This window comes from Streptopelia decaocto (assembly GCF_964273445.1).
Source record: "Streptopelia decaocto genome assembly, chromosome: 2".
Lineage (NCBI taxonomy): Eukaryota > Metazoa > Chordata > Aves > Columbiformes > Columbidae > Streptopelia > Streptopelia decaocto.
Genome location: NC_138655.1, coordinates 96908642 through 96930866, shown reverse-complemented (window position 1 = coordinate 96930866; position 22225 = coordinate 96908642). Strand labels below are relative to the sequence as shown.

The following is a 22225-nucleotide window of genomic DNA, read 5'->3' as shown; positions in this document are numbered from 1 at the left end:
TAAATATGCAACTTTAGCAAAAGTTATTAGCATTGAATACAGTTTCGAACAAAGTATTAAGCATCTATACACGACCTGTTTATATATATTTTAGGTTTTGTGTAAAACAAAACCAAACCATTGGTTTTACAACAATCAATTCTTTTTTTTTTTAAATTTATTTATTTTCTGGATGCAATATACACGTCAATTAAGATTGCAAGTCTTTTAGCCCAACACTTCATCTATGGAATTAAGACAGAGCAGATATGTCTTTTTCTATACAGCCTATTCAACAGTGAAGTAACCCCTTCCATTGCATTGTTTTCCCTGTTTCTTCTCCTGTTCTCTACAAAACCCTAGTATTTGAACAGCCATTTCTAAACAGCCTGTGTATTAGCTCACTTTGTGTTGCAGATGTCACAAACCTCAATACAGCTAAGAGTTAAGTCAAGAAAAAGCAGCAGCTTTTCAGGCCATTAGATTTTCTTCACTATCATCAAGTAATGTTGAAGTGTGCCATTAGCACAAGGCCACTGCACTGCCAAACAAATTGCTTTTCTCTTTCAGCAGTCTTCTTTGAAGCCTCACATCATATCAAGAGCACAAAATAGCTTTATGTAACCTCCTCCAAAAAGCAGTTCTGAACACGAAGGAAGAGAAAAGAGAAGAAAGGATGTAGGTTACAATAAGAATATTTCCATAAAACGCGGTCATATCTGACATCTGAGCTATTAAATTAAACCTGAAATCTATTTTGAGGCGGGAGATAGCAAAAGTCTCTGTCTCTTCTCAGCAATAACCTAGAAATCTTTTTCATCTTACAGAAAAACAATTCAAAGCACCTGCTTCAGGAAATTCAGACTATGGCTTATATCACAGGCATTGCAACCTCACAGTTGCCTTATGATTTAGTACAATGCTGTTCCTGGAATAAATGAAAAGCAGGTCAAAAGGCTTTCTGTCATTTTCCAGAATCATATATCCAAGTCATTACCCAAAAAATGTGAAGGGTGAGACAGTATCTCACAACTGCTTGCTGTCTCACTCAAAAGTAAAACCTACACATTCATGGTGCCTCCACTGCGCATGCACATTTTACAAGACACAGTTAATATCTGAGAAACATTACTATACTTGGGAAAAATAACAAGAATTGCTTGTGTTTTTCAGCGGTTCTGAAATTTCCCATTTTCAGACTCCGAAGAGCATCCAATCCTGTTTTTTTTTTTTTACTTAAACATGCTAGCTGCCATGCCTCATATGTAAAACAAACTGCTTCCTAATGCCAGTGGCTATAAAAGATGGCCAGCAACAAGTACAGAAACAGAAGATGGCAAAGTCTGTGAGGTCAGGAACTACTAAGAAGGTACAAACATAGATTATTGTAAAATGCAAATCTCACCTGTCAGATATATTAAATTCTGTGACTATGTTTTAGTCTGTCACCAGCTTCTTTTAAGAAACTACCCTTATAGCAACACTTCCATCTCTAGAAGCGTCCAGCATTTCAACTTATGCATCCTGTCACGTAATCACCTCATACCACAGCGCAGACACATCTTCAAAAACAGTTTCCTGGATCTAATTAACAGAGTGATGCTTGCCATTAGAAAGTTAGCCAAAATCAGGCATTTTATAGTTCTCTCTTTCAGTAGACATCAGAATTTCTTTTGTTCAGTTTTGCTTTTTTGTGAAGGATCCACTGAATCACAGAATGTTAGGGATTGGAAGGGACCTCGAAAGATCATCTAGTCCAATCGCCCTGCCAGCGCAGGAACACCTGGATGAGGGTACACAGGAAGGTGTCCAGGCGGTTTCTGAATGTCTTCAGAGTACAAGACTCCACAACCCCCCTGGGCGGCCTGTTCCAGTGCTCTGTCACCCTCACTGTGAAGAAGTTTCTTCTCATATTTAAGAGGAACCTGCTGTGGTTCCCGTTTGCACCCATTGCCCCTTGTCCTATCATTGGTTGTCACTGAGAAGAGCCTGGCTCCATCCTTGTGACACTCACCCTTTACATATTTATAAACATGAATCCACAGAAGGTCCAGCTTCCCTGAACAAGGGAGAAAAAGGAAAGGAAGTAGCTCACTGGTAGAAAAACTGGTCCCAGCAGAAACATTTAACTCCCCATCTCCTCATTTCTGCTGTTCAACTAAGCAAACCTCATCATGGTGAAGATAGTTTCACTGCCTCTCAGTGTCACCACTGCACCCTCCATTGGCCAGCCACAGCCTGTGCCCCCGGAGGCCACCAGCTCCAGCACAGTGGCTGGAGGGAGTGCAGGACTTGACAGATTTTGCTACCAGAAGCCAACTGACTCCAATCCCTCACACATTACCTGGGACTTTCCACTTGCTTTTGGATAGTTCATGTTTCACACAGGTGCCCATGATGATTTTCAAACAATGCCACAGCCTTGGGCATTGCTATGATTAATATTTTGTGTTATTGCCAATAAAAACCACTCAGACCATCCAGACAGAGCTACAGAGCCCAGCAGAAGAAAGAGGTATCCTACAACCACGGTTTAAGGATGCTGACATTATTTATGTTCTTTTAAATATTAGAGCAAGAGTCTGTGCACTGTTGAAATAATTGGTTGAAACAAGTTATGATGGTAAGTCTCTAAGTGACAGCAGCCATTAGCACCTTAAGGACAGCCATACATGATCTTGTTATTAATCTTCCTTAAGTCAGTTATGTACACATCTACCTTTATCAAAGCAAACAAAATACAGGATATTGTCTATGGGGTTTTAATGTTTCGACATTTTGTTTTAACATTTCCAGAACACATTAATACAGAACATTTAAAAGCATAGGGCTTTAAGATTTTACAAGTCTTTTAGTAGTATTGTATCAATTAGAGCACATTTTGAAACTAATATATTTTTCTAATCTGGCACACTTTCAATTTGGAAAAAAATCTCTCAAAAAACTCTTTTCAAATCACATGAACATTGACTTTATTTCTTACTTGGTTGGACACAATACATGCTAACATAAATCACTAACGCTATAAGACATGACCTTATTTTTTCACAGATCATGCCCTATTCTTGAGCAAGAGATTCAGGCTGCAAAAGGCAGAAGCGAATCCAGAGCTGAGTTTTAAGCACAAGTCTCAGAGGATTTCTCAGTGCACCGGCACGATGCTGCCACAGGCATGTACGGACATGCCCCAAGGTCTCTCTCTGGTCATCCTCTCAACAAGGCAGAGCAGCAAAACAAATAGTACTTCTGCTATACTGTGTTTAACGTACATAAAAAACATTCCTTTGCAGAGCATAAATTGAGGATTACAGTTTTAAACAACTGCTCCAGGGCTAGACTGAATACTTAACTGATCTGACAAAAAGAGAAAGAGGAACTAGGGCTCTGTGCTGCTGAATTTGGACACTTTCAGCATATTGGATCCTGAAGCTCGTATTAAGCTTCTCAGACCTATTGTTTTGACCAGGTAACCTGCTCTCACAGCTGCCTTAATAGCTTTCAACAAACTGGGTCACAAGTTTTAAAGGACAAATATCACTTCGGAGAAAGATACAGAGTTAAATATCCACTGCAGATAGAATAAAGTCCTTGCTGTGTGCAATGTGGAACCTCACAGTGGCACACACAAAAGATTCAGCAGAAATCACTTGTGTACAAACATAATTGTTTATTAGAGCTAGTAAAAAACTGGTCAGATTATAGCTAAGGGTAAAAGAGCACTTCTCAACTATCTTCTTTTGAATTTTGAATTACTAAAACTGTTGTTGGTACAGCTTTAAGAGGATGTCATTTTTATCTCTTTTTTTTTTCTGATGATCCTAAAAAACGATAAACTGTACATATAATTGGAAGGGCTGTTCTGTTGGTAACTAAAGTTACACAGCAGTCAGAACTCGACTCTCAAGAAAGCCAGACTATACATACTCCTATTCTATATAAACACAGGAAAAAGCAAGTATTTCAGAATAAGGAATGGCTTCGTCTACAAATAGAGTTCTATGTATTTTCACACATGCTAACTGAAATAAATTTAAATGAATGGTAAATGCCCACCTGGAACTGCTTTTCATAATGAAGACAGATCTCAGAATTTCCTAAATAATTATTCAGTTTTGGAAAGAAAAGGCTTTTAGAAGATACTTGTTTTAACAACAACAAAAAAAAAAATCTGAGAAAAATGAGTTTTCTGCATGTGTCTGACATCAGTAATTCGATATATTCACCAGACATTCAAGACTGATGCTACTATGAGCTTTGTCAGTGGCACTGTCTCTGAAAGACCCACAGGTTCCATGGCTGGAGGCTTTTCAAGCACTACAGTGACACTGGGTGAAACAGAACAGGATCAAATCCCCCTCGATAGGAAAAGTACACAACAAAAGGGCAATTTTGGGGATTTGCTGTTGTATGGTTTTATCAGAACAACAAGGAGGGCAGCTAGATGGTAAACTATACACATTTAGACTTTAAAGAATACAGGAGCCTAACTACTCCTCCTCAGCTATCTGCAGAGGAAGAATATCTCTGACTTTTCCATCCTTTTAGCACAGAAGAATTTAAAAGATCTGTCCCCTCTACTGCTGAATTAAGGCCTCACTAGATACAAGGTAAGACTCCACACCTGGAATTGGAAGGAAAAGAAAGTCCTTGCTTTCCCCCTCCATAAAAGAGATGGCTTTTCACCTGGAAATGTAGAACCACAAACACTGAAAATGTCTTTCAGAATGCAGCAACTTCCACAAGATAGGTAAATACATGTTGAGGTAAAATTTCCAGGAATAGCTTCTATTTCTAATAGCTATTGGTCTCCTGACCAAGCATAAATAGTAATAATGTTAGTAAGGTTAGTGTAGTTACACCAGCAAAACATTACTTTCTGGTTTAGTGAGTGCAGAACAAGCACCTTCTGATTGATTTTCCTCTTTTCTACGTGATATCCCATCATAAAAGGATGAAGCACTATCAAATCTTGGTAGACAGTCCTGTTCTAGCTACTGTAGTTCACAAGCTTCCTTTTTACATCTGTTTGAACTACTACTACCACCAAGTTCCAACTTATCCTTTAAGGATCTCTCTTTCCTACTTTAGAAAGGTTCTCAGAGAAAAACCTTTCAATCAACCAACTAGGAATAATGAAAGCCAGTAATTCACGTCATTTGTGCCATGATCCTGTAGCACCAACTTTTTCACAAAGCCATCATAAAATCTTTCCATGCTTACTGAATATAATCTACCAAATAGCAAACAACCCCCCCAAAAGCCAAGCCTTCTGCTATGTAAATCAAACAAAGCAGAACCAGAGTAGAACTAGTACAGACCTCCACTTGAAATAACTGTATTTTAACAGGTTCTAAAACAAAGATCAAAAAGGAATATATCTAAGCATTTATATTCAATTCCACATTGCCTGATGACTAATTTGTAAAGAGTGCACAAGTCTTCACAACTGAAGCCAAAATCATTTGAGGATACTTTGATATAGTGCCACAAAGGATATGAGCAGGAAGGCAGCAAGAGTTACAAATGGCCAAGCTCCATTAAAAGTGCTAATAAAAGAATAATGGAATTTCCTTGTACTATGAATAAAAAGTGTTTGGCACAGGAGAATTTAGACACGGAGAGTGATATCAAAGCTTCTGGTTCATCCGTTGCTTCTGCTTATTAGATCTTAATTGACTTGCTATTACATTTAACTTAAAAAGCTTCAACTCAAAAAAAGCAATGATCCCATTCCAAATCTTGTCACACTAATTTCCTTTATTCTTCATGTTTCTCAATTTTCAGAGGTCCTTACTATCTGCTTTACCAGCTCTTGGTAAATAATGAAAGTTTGTCTACAAAAAAATATTTTGAAGTGGTGGATTTAACTTGAAATGCTATACAATCATTAAAATTATAGAATGTACATACTGTTTGACAATTTTATTTTAAACTGTAACTTTTCAAGTTGCTGGGAACTATGGAAATCTCATAGCAATAACTTACCTGATAAATCTAATTCATTAATGTTTACACAACATATTTCCTTCTCACAGACATATGTATAGTTACACACATAGACACATGTTCAGCCGTAGAAACAGGTGCACATATATACACATACACTTCTGCCACTTTCTTTCCCCAAATATAAAACCTGGGTAATTTTTCCAATGTATAGCTACTTGGTACATGGCCAGGAAAAGAAGAGGTAGAGTTCAGAACATTCCTTTGAAAAGTCTAAACTAAAAAATGTCTAAAATCTTTGTCTTTTGAAGTGGATACTTGCAAAATAACACACACTTTGCAAAACAGAAGCAGAAAAGGCAGTCATGTTCTATGGCTGACAAAGTGTTAGAGGACGTAGTACACTTGCTTAAAAAGACATGTCCACAAATGCATCCAAAATATGAGGAACTCCCTGAAAATATTTATGAATCTACTTAACTGTCCTTCAATCTGCTGCTTAATGCTCTCTTTTGCATGATGTCTACAAAGACCCCATGACATAGTTATAGCACAGAAATGCTGTGATCTGCCTCCTGGTTCTCCAAAACCATCTTGTAACAGCTTTAATTCTTTATTTCACATTGTAATGTCTCTAGGGAAGTGATCTTATTTTCTTATCCTATACTAAGGGATATAATAAATAAAGGGCTTTTTTACCAGGGTTACCAGACTTTATAAACAAGGATCAAATTATAACGATGATGTGTATTTCTTCTTCTTCCCCCAGACAACGACCAGGCTGTTAGCAAAGCAGCCTCTTCCAACGATGCTTACAGAATCAATAGATAATTCATTAGTATCATGTATCTCAGGGCCTAATTGACACAACAGGTTAAGCCAACATACTCAAGGGTAACAGTTTCTCAACAGAGAGAAAAAAAGAAGGGAATCTGATACCACATATGGTCACTTTGCAGGATTTAGTGTCAGTCTATAAATTACACTTCTATGAGGTTAATGTGAGTCATTTGTTTCACAAATCAGAAAATGCAGCTTTTCAAGCTTGGCTTGAAGAAACAAAGGAACATTTATATGATAGTATAATTTAAGTAACATGAATTCCCTAGCACTTTCAATATTATAATTTCCTCTCATTTTTGCATTAAACTTGAAATCTAATTATTGTGAATGTTTGGAATTTTTAAAGCAATAAACGTAGGTAGTATTTTTCTTACCTTATGATCATATGGATTGTATGAATGAAACAGCTGGGAAAGATCCTTTGTTCTCTGTTTTTTCTGAAAAGTAATATTAATAAATAAATCGTATTAGCAAAGTTAAAGGAAAAAGAAAGAGACTACTGATTGAAAAAGCTGCATGCAGGTACAAACACATTCTCTTGCACTTTGTTAATAGAACTGTAGGTATGAAGTGCAATATTAAATATCACAGGAAATAATTACCATATATAATTAACATATATATTAACAATGTTAAAAACATATCCTTAACAAATAATAAACACTAATCTATGGAACATCAGTGGAATGTGTAAACAATTCACATTTGTTCTAATTTCTGCACAATAAATCATAAATAAAGTCTTAGAATACAGATAACAAAACTTGAAGATTAGGCTCCAGTCTTGCAAAGACTTGTCTACTATTCTAGCATGTACATGCAGTCTTGCTTTATAGCAGATTAGATTTAAAGGAAGTCAATTTAAAGAAGAATCATTTATTATTTTTCAATTTCTTTTGATGCTAATACTCTCATAGTCTTGATTATGGAAAATTAATAGATGGTATGCCATTTAATGCTATGGCAAAGGGAAAGCAACTACTTCTGTTAAGTGCAAAGATCAAAGACAAAATCTGCTTAATCCAGCTTCTATGGAAATCAATGAAAGAGCTTTCAGTGATTTCAGCAGATGTTAACTAGAATCTCTCAGCTGCATCCTATGGAGGGAGGGCAGAGAGAGGAGAAAAACACCCTTCATCTTCAATGCAGGCATGAGTCACAAAAAAATTCAAAGTTCTATTATGTCAAAACTGACATTGACTTATCTCATAGCTTGGGAAGGCAAAGCATTGCCTGTTGGAAAATGTGTAAAGGGGAGACTCTTTGCTTGTAGTCTCCACCGTTGACTTACTGTAGCCATCATTTCTGTGAAATCTGTCTTCCAACTAAACTGATAGGATCTGTTCACACTCCCAGCATGCTGGGAACGAACTAGACAGCTGCATGACTGCAGTATTTATTTTAATTTCTCGAAATTATAGGACAACTTGGTAATTTTTGATTATGAAAAATGACCTGTGTATTTCTTTTCTCTACACAGTTTTTATTTTCAGTGAAATGTCTGGATGCAGCAACTTAGTCATAAGAGCTATAACTTTAGTTACTAGTACAAATTCAAGACCATTGGATACTTCTGAGTCATTAAAGCTATAAGATTAATATTACTACTTCTGTAAGGTCCCCACCTACGTTTTAGTTATGACCACTAAAGGGTCAAGAAAATAATTTTTTACTCACTGTCGCTCTTCATACATGAGCAGTAAATTTTGTTTTCACTATGAAGTTACTTCTGTCATAGACAATTCTATTTGTTTACAATAAGTAATACCTAACATGACTTGTTTCTCTGAGTTTACTAACAGGCTTTAAAACCAACAGAAGTGGTATTACAGAAGACATTTCTGTCAGTATAAACTTTCTCAGAAATCGAACATGCCTTTGCCAAAGAAAAGATCTGCCTTAGTAGAGGAACCTTGGCTCTCTAGCCCCCATTAATACATCTTTTATTTCTAATGGAAAAAAACCCACTCAAGTGAAAGCATCAGGTAGCACAACCTGAATTCCATCACCACCCTACAATGACTTATTTCCTGGGAGTACAGTTAAACACAATGAAAGTGCTTAAAATAATATAAAAAAAAGGATTTGGAGAAATATAATGAATTAAAAAGAGACAGCAAAATTATTACAAAAAAGGTTGCTTAAAAAACTGGTTTAATGTAGAGTGATGCAAGAAGTAGAGAAAAGCATTTTAGTTTGGAATCTGGAGACCTCCACTAATTTTTCTAGGAAAAAAATGCCACAAAATCCAGAAAAAGGCTAATTCTTGCTTTTTCTACTAAAGACTATTTATCTTGTATCATTCTGACTGCACACAAAGTGATTTTGAGTATTTGTGTTGAAATAGCTTTAATAACACTTAATAAAACTATATGACAGAAACCCTCCTCCTATCCTTCACCGTCTGACTCTGACCAAAATGTTATTTACACGCTCAGATGGACAAGATGAAGGATGAAGATGGCTTTCCTTACACAACACATTGACATAGTCTTCCACTTTTTATTATAGGAAATTATGATTTCCTTCCTACCTTTCCATGAAAGGTAGAAGTTTTGCTTTTTGTACAAAACCACGATACTCCTGACTGGGGAAATGCTGGAAATTCATGACAGAAAAGATCATGGAATGAAGCTTCTGGAGATGCACATGAAAAAATGCTGCCTCCAAATTCACAGGATGCCCTGTATGCTTAGCTCATCTAAATCTAAACAGCATTTGACTACTTTGTGGGAACTCTGAATAGATAGGGACAAAAATGTTGCTTACAGGTAATTTGTGTCTTTCTAGAAAACTGCACTCAGCTTAACTCCAGTCTCTTAAAAACCAGAAATATAAAACTTCTCAAAACACAGAGACTAAGAAAAGGACAAGGAATTCATGCTGCTATAATGGTAACCTCTTGAACTCCTACAACCAGGCATTAGCCACAGGGTATTAATAATAAGTTTTTTACCTCAAGAACAGGCACAGTTCCCAGCTCACCTGCAAGAAGTGTAAAGTGCAGCGTAAAGCACAGTGTAAAGCTCAGCGTAAAGCAGGCCTCTTCATGTTGAGATGTGACAGCGGAAAAGAAGGAGCGTGAAAGCTCCTTCTCCTTCATTGTCTCCAGCGGACTATTTTGGTCTCTAAACTGCCCTGTATCTCCCCAGAATTTCTTTCCTTGATGCAGATTCATACTCCTATTTCTCTTTCCTCTGCTTAATCCAACATCCCTTTCAAGTATTTTCTTGACCAATATAAAAATACTTTTCTTTCACCTGTCTTCCTGCTCTCTTTTGTGTTCTGATTTTCCGTTCCTTTGTTCTGTACCAATAATGCTAACAAAATCACATGGTAAAAAGATAGTGAAAAAATCCTTTTGAACTTAGGCAAATGCAGCGTCCCATTGTACTGTTCCACATACAGCAGCAGTACCGCTCTCAAATATCCTCACAGATCCACACAGAATATATTTAAATCTATTGTCTTTCTGAAAAAAATTCAAGAGTCTCTCCAAAGTCACCACACAAATTAGCACAAGGAATTTCCAAAAACAGAAAGATTGACAGCAGAATCAGACTCGTTTCCATATTTCTCTGAGGCCTGCTGTATATATTGATGCTGTCTATCTTCAGTGACCACAGCATGTTTCCTTAAATCAGGTCATTCTTGGCAGCGGGTTACTACCAATACTCAATCTGTAGTTACTTGCTTACTCAGCCTGGCTGTATTTAATTTTGGTGCAAGAGCATTTGACACGTAACAAGCCAGAGATGCACTATTCTTCCACAACTTTTCCGGTACTGGTTTGCCAACAGGACAGTCAGAGTCACGTATCACTTGAGATAAATATCATATGACTAACCAGACCAGTAGAGCCTCGGTCTGAGAACTGTGCGCAATTTCCTACTCATGCATCAAAGTGAGCAGCGGTGTAGGAAGTCGGGGTTCTTTAAAGCACTAACAGCAGGTCATCTGGGGAACCCCAGAGCAGCGCACTGTGAGTACAGAAGGAGGAGCTTCTCCTGGGTGGAGGGTGCTGCCTGCAGCACTGCTGGCTACAGCCAACAACGTGTTGGAGTCTGTGGGAGCCCTAAATTTACGACATGCAAGACTCTGGACAGGAAGTTCCCTAATGGACATATGTATGTACGTATGTACGTGTGTGCACACGCACACTTTACAGGGGCAGAGATTTTCTTAGGTTGAAAGATTCTAATGACTTAATCATGTGCTGATTTAAATTTTAAACCCATATTCCTTAGTTTGTAGCACTTAAAGAAACAATATTACGGATGCGAAATAGATAAAGAGATACATTCAGAAAGTATGCTAAAGTGGGCCACTAAAAATATATGCATATGACTGTAAAAACCATTTTTCACTTTTCTGTTTCAATAAGTTTTAAAAATGGCACATGAGATGGGACATACAACAAAGACACGTTTTATTTCTATCTTTAGCTGGAAAAGCATGTGAAAGCCTGATGAAAAATGGATCAGAGTGCTGCTGCAGGACTGAGTTAAATACTGTAAAATCATATATGCATGTACACATAAGTATGCCAGGATGGAAGTGTTTCCTTAAGCACAGCAATACTTTTCTAAGTGTTGTTAATTTCTAAGTGTTGTTAACAACCTTTTCAAGGTTGTTAATAAAATACACATAAGTAATTCAGTGCTTCTCAAAAGACAGGTAGTGTTCAACTCACAGTTATAAAAATAAGAACCAGAAACCAACATCAGTTAATGACATTTCTTATGATAACATACATAGACAATGTGAGTAGCAAAGGAACAACACATTACTATAATTTCATTATTTCTGCCCCCTGTAAGCATACCAGCAAGTAACACATACTTTGCTCTAAATACTTCCTTTCCCTTTCTCTCATTTTCTGGGCCTCAGATTTTTAAGGTCTTATTTTTAACTACTGAGATTTTTTAAAAAGACCTCGGTCACCTGAGATGTGTATTACGTGCTTAAAGTATGGTAACAATAAAGGATCCTTTTACAACACATCTGCAATTATAAACCAATAAAGCCAAGAGTTAGTGACCTTGGTGTTTGTACACTTTTTTCTTTTGCATTGACTGTTAGCAATAACGAAACATTTTCTAACTGGACTATGCTGTGGATTATTATCCTACTTTTGATCAGGAAATATCACTTAGCAAACTAATAGGTAGAATATAAAAAAGCAACTGAACAAAAAAACCACAAACAAACAAACAAAAAACAAAACATGCAGGATGAATCACTAAAACTGTTTAAAATATTTCTGAACAAGTTAATAATGTAGAATTTTTTATTCACTACTTCAGAAAAATAAAGCTAAACATTTTTTTTCCCCAAATAATGGTGTGAAAATAAAGGTAAGGGTATCCTAACAATACATTTTTATAAACAGAAAATACTACAGAAAAGTAAGTTTAGAAACATTGTGGGCTCACACTTGCATATTGCACTTGTTTGGTGATCCTCTTGTCATACTCAGGTGACAACTACCTGTCTTTCAGGTGATATTAATGTAGCCTAAAACTTGTTTGTTTTCCTTTCAAGCACGCTATTGTAGGTCTAATGATGTTTATTGTGAAGGAGAATTACAATATTGCTGAGATATTTTTATTACAGATTACTTAGGAGTAGCTTATATGGAATATTCTCAGTTTTTCATGTAGGAGTAAAAGGGACAAAATTACTCCCTTTAGACTTACTTCCTTTAGATTCCACTTACAGTTTTAAAGAGTCTATTTTGACCTTCAAGATTCTAAACAATTTCAGTCTAATACCACAACAGATCTGCAGATTTTACCAGTCCCACTGAAGGTGTCAGGCTCAACATATTGTCAGGAAAGTTGTCCTACTTTTGTTTTCCTGCTTCCATCATTTAAAATCCCTCTCAGTAACAGGGACCCCTATCTGTTTCCTTTCAAATATTTATTTCCCTTTATGATCACAGTGAATAGTAATGTGTGAAGGCAACCAGATGGATATCTTTATTTCCGTTCTCTTCCCTCACCTACCATTTCTCTTTTACATATTGCTGATCAGAATTAAAATCAAATCTTATTTTACCACAGGAACCTTAATTAATTTAGAGCTTAAAAGCACCTCGCACATGTGAGCATGCTAGCAACCAATGTTTTTCATTCAAACCACATGAAACTTTGTGAGCCTAAGCAGATTTTAGCAATAACTTTGACAAACTTTGGGAAAAGAATGAAGCAGCTTTGCAAGTATTTTCTCCATTTTCTTGGAGAAATCATGGAGGCTCCAATGTAACAGACACTTGCAAGAGCAGAAACCATGACATCGGAGCTTTCTTTCCTGAAATGGCACATCTAATGCATTTTGTGTTATGGTATCCTTCAACATCAGTGACATGTATTTTCTGAGCAATAATGAAGCTGTGTCTTTCTTTTCCCTCACGTTGTATCTGTGATCGCAAAACTGCAAAGGCCTCGAGGAGCTGCAAACTCTAAACTTTTAGAAAACAGAATGGAGTTGGGAGCATCCTACCTAAAGGCACTGACTGGGCTAACTTTACTCTCCAATGAGTTACTTGGCAAAACATCAGAAAGAGAGATGTAGTTACTACTCCAACCGAGGTACGTTTAAAACCCTTGCTTGGAGATTCAATCCATGAGCCTCAAATCTGTGTGCCTACAACCACAATATAGATATGAGCCAAGCCACTGAAACTGCCATGTTATCAAAGCTGACAGATTGCTTTTTGTTCTGCAAAACCGTTTTAAAAAAAGTGATCAGAAACCAGTGAACCGTTCTCTTTGACCTTGAGTTATTCAGTACATCACCCCCTCAGAAATGATCCTGAAAAAAATGTTGTGCCCCAGCCAGATTCCTTGATAAAATCATAACTGGTGTTCATTATGCTCTTGTGTCCATGCCCTGTAAGGTCTGAAAGGGCAGAAGTGACAACAGAGGCTTGACAAGTTTTCTACTTCCTATATGAACTCACTCCTAATGATATTATTGCTGTCCTTCTGGTCACACCTGTAACAAGACACACAAAATCATTTGGGGATCAGCTAGTCTTTTTGACTTAACCTACATGAATTACTACGTTAAAATAGATTCACTGTTGTGCATTTCATTATTTAGCTAGGTTTAAGAAACTGCTTTCTAATATTTTTTTATCCATACATGGAAAATATCACTTAGTGTACAATGTGTTATATTCAGAAGTTTACCTCAATGTTACAGGATGGTGGACATATTTTCTTGCTCTAACAACATACCTATATATTCATAATTCATATTTTACATACTCTTTAGTCTTTTGTGTAATCACTGATTCTTTCTAAAAAAAAAAACAGAACTAAGTTTTATGAGCTCATGCAATGTGTTTTTTGTCTAAAGGAGGAAAATAAAAGTAAACACACCTTTACTAACTATATTAATCTAGCGAATGACCACAAACTTTAAAGTAATCCTGTCTTCAGGATTATGGCAACACGAATAGTCATGGCTTAGTCAATTTTACATTTTAAGTAGAGACTAGATGATCTTCAGAGGTCTCTTCCAACTCTTAGCATTCTGTGATTCTTATTTATGGAAATATGCAAACGTTTTCAAAAAACAGCATAGGATCATTATTAGATCATCTGTCAACCTAATGGAAAATTATTTATTGAAGGAGACATTTTCAACTGAACCATTGCTACCACAATTTCTTCCTTCTCACGTCCCACATAATTTCAGCTATGTAATATAGACTCTTAAAACTTATATATTTTACAAAAATTACTGAATTGTATTCCATCTGGTACACTTGAGTTCCCTGAATTTAGTTTAGGATTAAAGTTTTAAAGTTTGTTATTCCTGTCATTTTTCATAAAAAAATCTGCCCCTTAGCATAGGATAAATTATGCAAAATTTATTCTTAAGACTTTTACAAAGAAATCCCTACTTTCAAAAGAGGCCTTCAACACTTCATCTTGAGAGTCCTCATATTTGGTATAATTTGTAAATGCTCTGGCTCATTTATGGTAGATTTTCATGTCTGAAATTCATACTGAAATTTCATAATCTATACATGGTGGGTATTTTCTAAGGATGTCACCATAACTGATTAGGACTGTTTAACTCGAGAAGATTTTGTAGAACAAGAGTATCTGACAGAAACTTGGCCAGAAGTATCAGCCATATTTCAAATTAGATTGACACTACATCAGAAATAAAGTGATTGGTCACAAGGTACAGACTGATTTTGGATATATTTCATTATTGTGCCCAGCTATGCAATTAAATAAACCAGAATGAACTGCAAACTACATTTTAGTAATGAACTATAATTTTTATATATATATATATGTTAAGCTCAGGATATTTATAAGGCTTCTATAGATATACTCAGGACTAGCCTGTCTGCAGTGCACTCTTTTCCTTTTTATGATTTGGTAAGATATCTGTGTGCTCTACTGCACAACAGCAGTTTTGAAAGCATCAGGTTTTCCAGCATTCCAGAAAGAATAAAAAGAGCAGAAGTGCTCCAGAAGGTTCAGTGTGGTATGAACAGAGCGTGGTAAACAGTACTCAAGTGCTTGCTGTGTGGGAGGGAGCACTCATGCACCCACACCACACAAATTCACTGGATGCACAAAAATTGCCCTCTCTCTTTTACCGTAATCTATTATTCAGTCCTCCACTCCACTTTTCAGATATTCCATGTTCCACATGGATTTTTAGCCCAGTGACCTGAGGTGCAGGCACGGCAATGAAAACAGTGGAAGATACAAGTTCCAAAGCCATCAGTGACCTGATCGACTGTGATGGCTTTGAAGGAATGTACTTGGATTATCAAAGACAGATGAAGTTCAAGAAAGGGTCACCAAGAACCCACCTCAGGATATTTCAGTGTCCTTTTCTTCCAAAGCACATTTAATGGGCCATCATAAATGCCATGATTTGCAAATGATGGACAAGCTTAATCACCTCCATTATATATATATATAAAAATCAAATGCTCATTAAAAAACTTTAAATGCATGCGGGTAGGTATAAAAAAATAACAAGAATTATATTGATAAATCTATCGTGGATTTTTTCCAAAAAAAAAGAAATAAATTTTAAACCAGATTTACAGCACTGGCAAATTTTATTCCTGGAGTCTAAAATAACAGATACAGATAGCCAGAAAACACACACAAGCAGAGCCTATCTATGCTAAGCAACAAATATAGTAAAGTAGTAAAACTTAAATGATTTCAGTAACATAATATCAGACCTGGATAGGTTCTTAATTTGCTATCTGTGTTAAGTCACCAACTATTAAATCTAAACCATGTTCTCATTTGAGGAAGTCGTGAATTGCCAAAGCCAAGCAGGATTTTTCTGAAACTATTATAATAGATTTTTCTGTTCTGCTGCATACATCCAATTTCAGGGATTAAGTTAAGGGCAATACCTCCTTATGCCTACAACTGCTGGCACTGTTTCCAGCTCTGAGTGTACTGGTTCATAAAGTGTATTAAAATACTGAATTAGAGAAAAATTCCCAGTATTACATAAGTTACCTAACTGTAACTCAAGAAAAAGTTACAAAAAGACGCAGTTAAAACTGCTTCCATGGTTCTTCTGCTTCATTCTGAGCCAAATAAGAAGACAGAATGACCCACAGAGGTCCCTTCCTTATGAGCCTGTGTGAATGGGTTCCATAGGCCTCTATGGATTTGGATGGAGTTGTTAACAGAAAGCAGCAGGCCAAAATCAGTAACAGTATCTGCTGAAAATGTAGCATACAAAAATTTTCCAAGGACTAATAAGCTCTGGAGAGTAGTACTCATGCCAAATCTGCAATAACTAACAAGCTCGGGACAACAACGAGCTGTTCAATCTGCTCAAGGCCATCACGATCAACACCAGACAAAGAGACTCAGACCACATCCAAGCGGGTGGTGACTCCTGTGTGCAGTTGAAGATTGAAGAATTACATTTATATTAATACCTAAAAGAACAAAGATCCCTCTGAGGGACTTCCCAAGCACCCAGCTCGAAGCCACAGGCCGACCCTCCATGTCTGAGGCCTCCAGCTGCTGCTTCACTGGGAACTACTGGTGAGCGTGCAAGTGAACACCGGTGACCAAATCAATCTGTTGTGCAAATAGCTATCTGCTTTTAACAATAATGGTTTGGTTCTACTAATAAGAGCTTAATGAGTAAAAGGTGTTTGAAAACATCTTTGTTGCTCTCTCTGCGTCACTTCAAATCCCTATCAGGGAAGATGGAATTTACAGAACAGTCCTTACACTTGCTGTACCATTCTAAATTGAAGCCCCAGATCAGAGTGCATAACTCACAAAGGAAACAGTTGCAAAATTTCAGCTGGTTTTTTTCCCTCATGACACCTGCCTTAGTGATTCAACCCTTGTAATTAATGGCAGAGGCTTCCAATATATTCCATGCTTGTGTGTATTCATGCAGTTTGTAGTGTGATTTAAATGTAACAGAAGTAAAATAAATTTCTGCACTGAATTTATCCAGATGCCATTTTATATGAAGTTCTCTTGAAGAGCAATGTCATAACCTTGAAAATTTTAATGAACTGAGTTTATGCAGGAAATACAGAAGAATGAGATACTCTTCTGCATTTTTATAAGCAATTGCAATGGATGCTAAATCATAAAAGCCTACAAAAAACACATAAACAAACAAACAAACAGCAAAACAAACCTCCATGACACCACTAAACTCATTTCACTAAATTAAATTTTCATTTTTTGACTTGCCAAGAAAAAGACTGATAGTGAAAGAATAAATTTACCTGAGATGCTGATTACATACATATTTATACTGGAGGTAAAAATTGTTTTCTCCCTTAAAATCAAAGACTAATCCACCTTATCTACAGAGAGTACCTTCCTTCCCCTCTACTCAGCACAGGAGTATGTGGTATACAAAACTCCTGATGCTATTTCAGCTTCCTTGCAACTAAAATCTCAGAATTCCATCAAGGTTTCCAGACGGACTCAGAGGGGAAGTAGGATGTGTAATGAATGCTCACGGATGCTACAGATCTTACAGGACTACACTTTACTATGGATGGCCAACATGTGGACTGTACATGGCTACAAGTATCAACCCACAAAATTATATGATGTTGGAGGTGTTTTCAGAATCAATGCAAATTCTGTAACTCTCTCTGGCTTGACAGTGAAGTTTAGTAAGAATTCTGCCTCTTCGTCCACATGTATATTGTCCACATTCTATTTTCCAGTGTCTATTAATTCTTTTTTACAACAACATGGTCTAGACTGAGCCTATAGCTCTACATTTACTTCAAGATGCTCAAATTTTCAAACTCAATTTGTATAAAGTTTATGAGGAAGCTGTTGGTAATTTTCATTCCAATCAGTTTCTGCTGTAAAAACAAAATTCAAAAAAGTAGAACACCAGCTTGGTTTCCCAAGAGTATTTCCTGTCTAGCTTTGAATTTTGACTTGCTTTCTCAAGAAAGACAGTTGTGATCCTTGAAAGCGTAAGATTTCTATTCTACTAGGTGCCTGAAGTACACACCAGATTTAAGATTTAAGAGCCACGGCTCCAGGCTGGAGTCAAAATGTTCTTGTCCTTCTTGGGGCTCTGGCTGCACAGCCCAGCTGTGACTGTGCAATTTAACTCATTCTCCAGATTCAGCTATGAACTGAATTTTCAGCAGCTCCATAGGCAGATCAATTACAGCTTTCCAAAAGGGTATCACTTATTTTAAAACCTACTGGCTCAACTGTCTCCCACAACAACAAAAACAGATTTCCATTTCACCACCTGGTCAAATAACTTAAAATGGTTTGAAATTGAGCTGAAACTAGCTCTAAAATAAAACTGCCTTTAAGCTTTTGTAAAATTCTGTTTAGCAGATTTGTCTAACCACACACACACACATAAAAATCTATTCACAGGTAATTACCCTCCTTTGAATTCATTGCACAAACCCACAGTTCTGGCTGCACACCGAACGGTGAACACTGTGGTAGATTTAAAGATACAGTAAAAAGAAGTCAAATGTTTTAATCATCTTTAAAACAGGGAAAAAGGAAGGATCCAGCTTCTATAGGTCATCGAGTTTATATAGTTCCTGGAAAAATAGGGAGGAAAATATGCAAAACTATCTGTAAGAATCCAGAAAGCAATACAAAGAGCCAAGACTGATTAGCCTCTAACCAACAGCTATATCAATCAAAATTAATCTCATCAGAGAATAACTGGGCTTGTAGATAAGAGAAATCATAGCTATCTTGATGGTTTGTAAGGCTTTCTGCAGTACCTCACACATTCTTCTCATAAAAAACATAAGGAAACATGGTGTAAATAAAACTACTAGGGAGCAAGTACAAAACTTGCTGAAAAATATTAACTTGGAATACTTAGATGATTCAGTGACAAACACGAAGGATTATATATTGATTTTTCCTTCATTGTCTGCCTCCCCCTCTGGCTTTCACATTTTTAACTCCCTAGTCCCAAACTTGCCGTAAAAGTCTTCACTCAGGTCTTCATTCTGGCAGAGTAGCAAGCAGTAAATAAAAGCACACTGCTGAAAAAACAAAGCGCAGTACAGAGGTTCAGCAGTCAAACTCAGACATTAATCAGTCTTGGCTTCTCTTACACATAAAGTACATTCTGCATGTTATACCACACATTACTGCATGTGTTGGGGGGGGTGTCAGGGGCCAAGCATCTTTGATACACCAGAAGCAGTTATCACAGCTGCATCTAATTCCTGGGGCATGTAATGCCATTTAGTCACAGAACTTAACAAGGGAGCTCAAAGGCAGTGGTGGTGGACTGGAGTAGCAGTACTGTTGAATAAGGGGTATTGTTCCTTTTCCTAATCCCTTCTCCTTTTCTCTCACCTCCTGATCTCCCCAGCTCTCTTCCTTAATTTTAGAAAAAGAATATCCCTACATATTCCCACCGTATGATCTTTGGATTGGCTGCCATTTAGCTAAGGCAAGAAGTATTACTGATTCTGCTGTGCCTGTGAGTATTAGAAACAAGGCAGATGGTCCCGACCTTTCTGGGCATTTGAATCACATTAACTAAACAACATCATCCAAAGTTGCACTCTGTCACCTGCAAGTACTTAACAGTGCAATTGGTTCTCTGGCATATCAGAGAGTACACGAAACTCTACAAAGTTATTTCTAAATCCATCCCAGACAGCAGATGAATACTTTCCTTGCCCTAGCTCCGACCCTGGCTTCCCTAGGCACATTGTGCGACATCACTACCCATTAACGCCTGAAGCACATGTTCAAAGGCAAGAGCAGCCCTCAGTTGCCATCTCTCCTTACTGTCTGCTCAACAGGGAGCCTACTCACCTTTTCTTTGATGGTACAACTGCAAGGTATACCTGTGCTCCCTTTGTGAACACGGCAAAAGTGTCCCTTGCACAACCGATGCTATTCCAGTTGCTGTCCTGCTGCTTGGAGTTGAGAAGTGCTGATAGAAGGCAGCTAATACTGCCTGATGCAGGAATGTGCAATCAGCCAGGGCCAGTTTGGTGACACAGAGGCCATTAGTTATTTTGAATAGGTAAGAGCACATATGTGGCCACAGAAGATTCAACTGTTTGTGACTGGAGATTAAGAACTACAAAACTTATATCCACCCAGCAAAGGAGGAATTAAACATCATACTGTATCTGCTGGTACTCAAGAATATCTGTTTCTAGTGCCTTGTAGAATTTTAATGGTGAAGAAAGATATGAACAATCTGCAGCCAGACATGAAAGGGTGTCAGGAAAGTTCTTGGAGACCTCTGAGAAGAAGCAAAAGCAAAGAGGCTTAAGAAAAATAAGTAATCATCATAAAGGCATAAAATATAAGGTGGTTGGTTTGCTCCCACAGTAATGGTCAAATACAACTTGTCTGGCAGACAACAGTGAGAAGGTGCATATGGCATTATGATATCCTTACAGTAAAAAGTCCTTTAGTGCATTATGTCATGCTCCTACAGTTGGTAAATACAGACCTAAGTGATGATCTGATTAAATGGAGTGGGATAAAATGTCTGATCATAGATTTTTTTTTTTTTTTTTTCTAGTAACAATGGGTACATTTAAGAGATAAAATGCCCAGTATATAGTTGGACAAGGTTTTACATTCAGGAGGAGTTTTGCCTGGGCACAATATTGGTGGGATGGACAGCAGAGGGGCAAACCACCTGCAGTGTGGTTGGATGGACATGGCATGTTTGTACAGAATATAGGCTTGTCCATCCTTGAACCAAAACCAACTGCTACGCTAGGTCAAGTGCTGCCTGGGATGAAGGCTGCTGAAAACTGTGCTTTTGGAGACTCCGTGGACATTTCAGATATGAGACAGAGTCTCATGTCTTTGTCCACCATGGACATGGCAAGCCCACCAAGCCCTTTATGTACTGAAAGACTTCAGTAATGCCCCACCATGTACCGTAAGTGAAAACAGCCTGTACCTACTTCTATTTCCAAAGCAAATTATTTTTGAGATCAAACAGTAGTTCAGTTATGAAGTTTGTAACTTGGTTATTCACCTCAGTATAGTAAGCACAGTGCTTAATACAGCTAACGCAGAGAGAAAAATTTAAGAAGACACTCTTCAGAGGAATTAAAAGAAAGGTTCAGTAGCTCACTGGCAAAATTTTATAGCTGGGAGCAAGATATTTATTTGATGATATACAGAAAGAGAGAAGGAAAGCGATTGTAAGAGAAAGTGAATATAGAGTCTTTTACCTAGACATCACTTAAAAAAAATATAATAATTAAACCAATAATTGAACCTTAATTGATTACATTATTGAAAATACATATAGAAAGACTGGAATCCACACTGCAGTTGCAGGCAGTGTAATTATGAAGCTGCAGTCACATTACTGCTCTCAATTCAGCTGCCATCTCCTATTCTCAGTAGAGATGAACCTAATTGTACCTTACTACAATCCCTATTTTCAAAATAGCTACTTCCTCATGTTGTTTCCCTGTGACAGAAATCCAGCTTGTTCTGAGATGAGGATGTCCATTAACGTTTTCAGAAATTGTGATGGACCAAATCTCAAGGACGGATAGAGGAATCTCCTCAAAAGTCTCCAGACAAGTAATAGTGACCTTGAAAAAGTGAAGGACAGAGAAATTAAAATTATCAAGAACATAAGGTGCTACAGATCCTTAATTTTAGAGAAAAAAAGTAATTTTTACACTTAGAGCATTCTGATCCTTTGCAATGAAGCTAAAGATAAAATCCCTGCCAGACACATCTAAATAATATTCTCTCACATTGCTTATTAAAATAGTTATCTGACTAGAATCTGTAATTTGAGTTACACAACTATCAGTACTATCACTTTTATGATTGAATGCAGTTGGGAAATTGACAAATCCAGATTCACAATAATTACCATCATAATAATCTACAAAACAGCATTTCACACTTCAGAGTGAGAATTTTCTACAGACAGACCACTGGAAAGAAGGAGC

At 37.1% G+C, this 22225-nt stretch overlaps 1 protein-coding gene across 3 annotated transcripts in view; it reads right to left on the bottom strand.

Annotated features, from left to right (window-relative positions):
• Positions 1-22225, bottom strand: part of CDKAL1 (CDKAL1 threonylcarbamoyladenosine tRNA methylthiotransferase) — a 415738-nt gene that overhangs the window by 85347 nt on the left and 308166 nt on the right. For all 3 annotated transcript variants that reach the window (XM_082046383.1, XM_082046384.1, XM_082046385.1), the window contains one exon: positions 7143-7205. In XM_082046383.1, coding sequence (XP_081902509.1) covers positions 7143-7205 — 63 coding nt within the window. The remainder of the gene's footprint in view (positions 1-7142; positions 7206-22225) is intronic.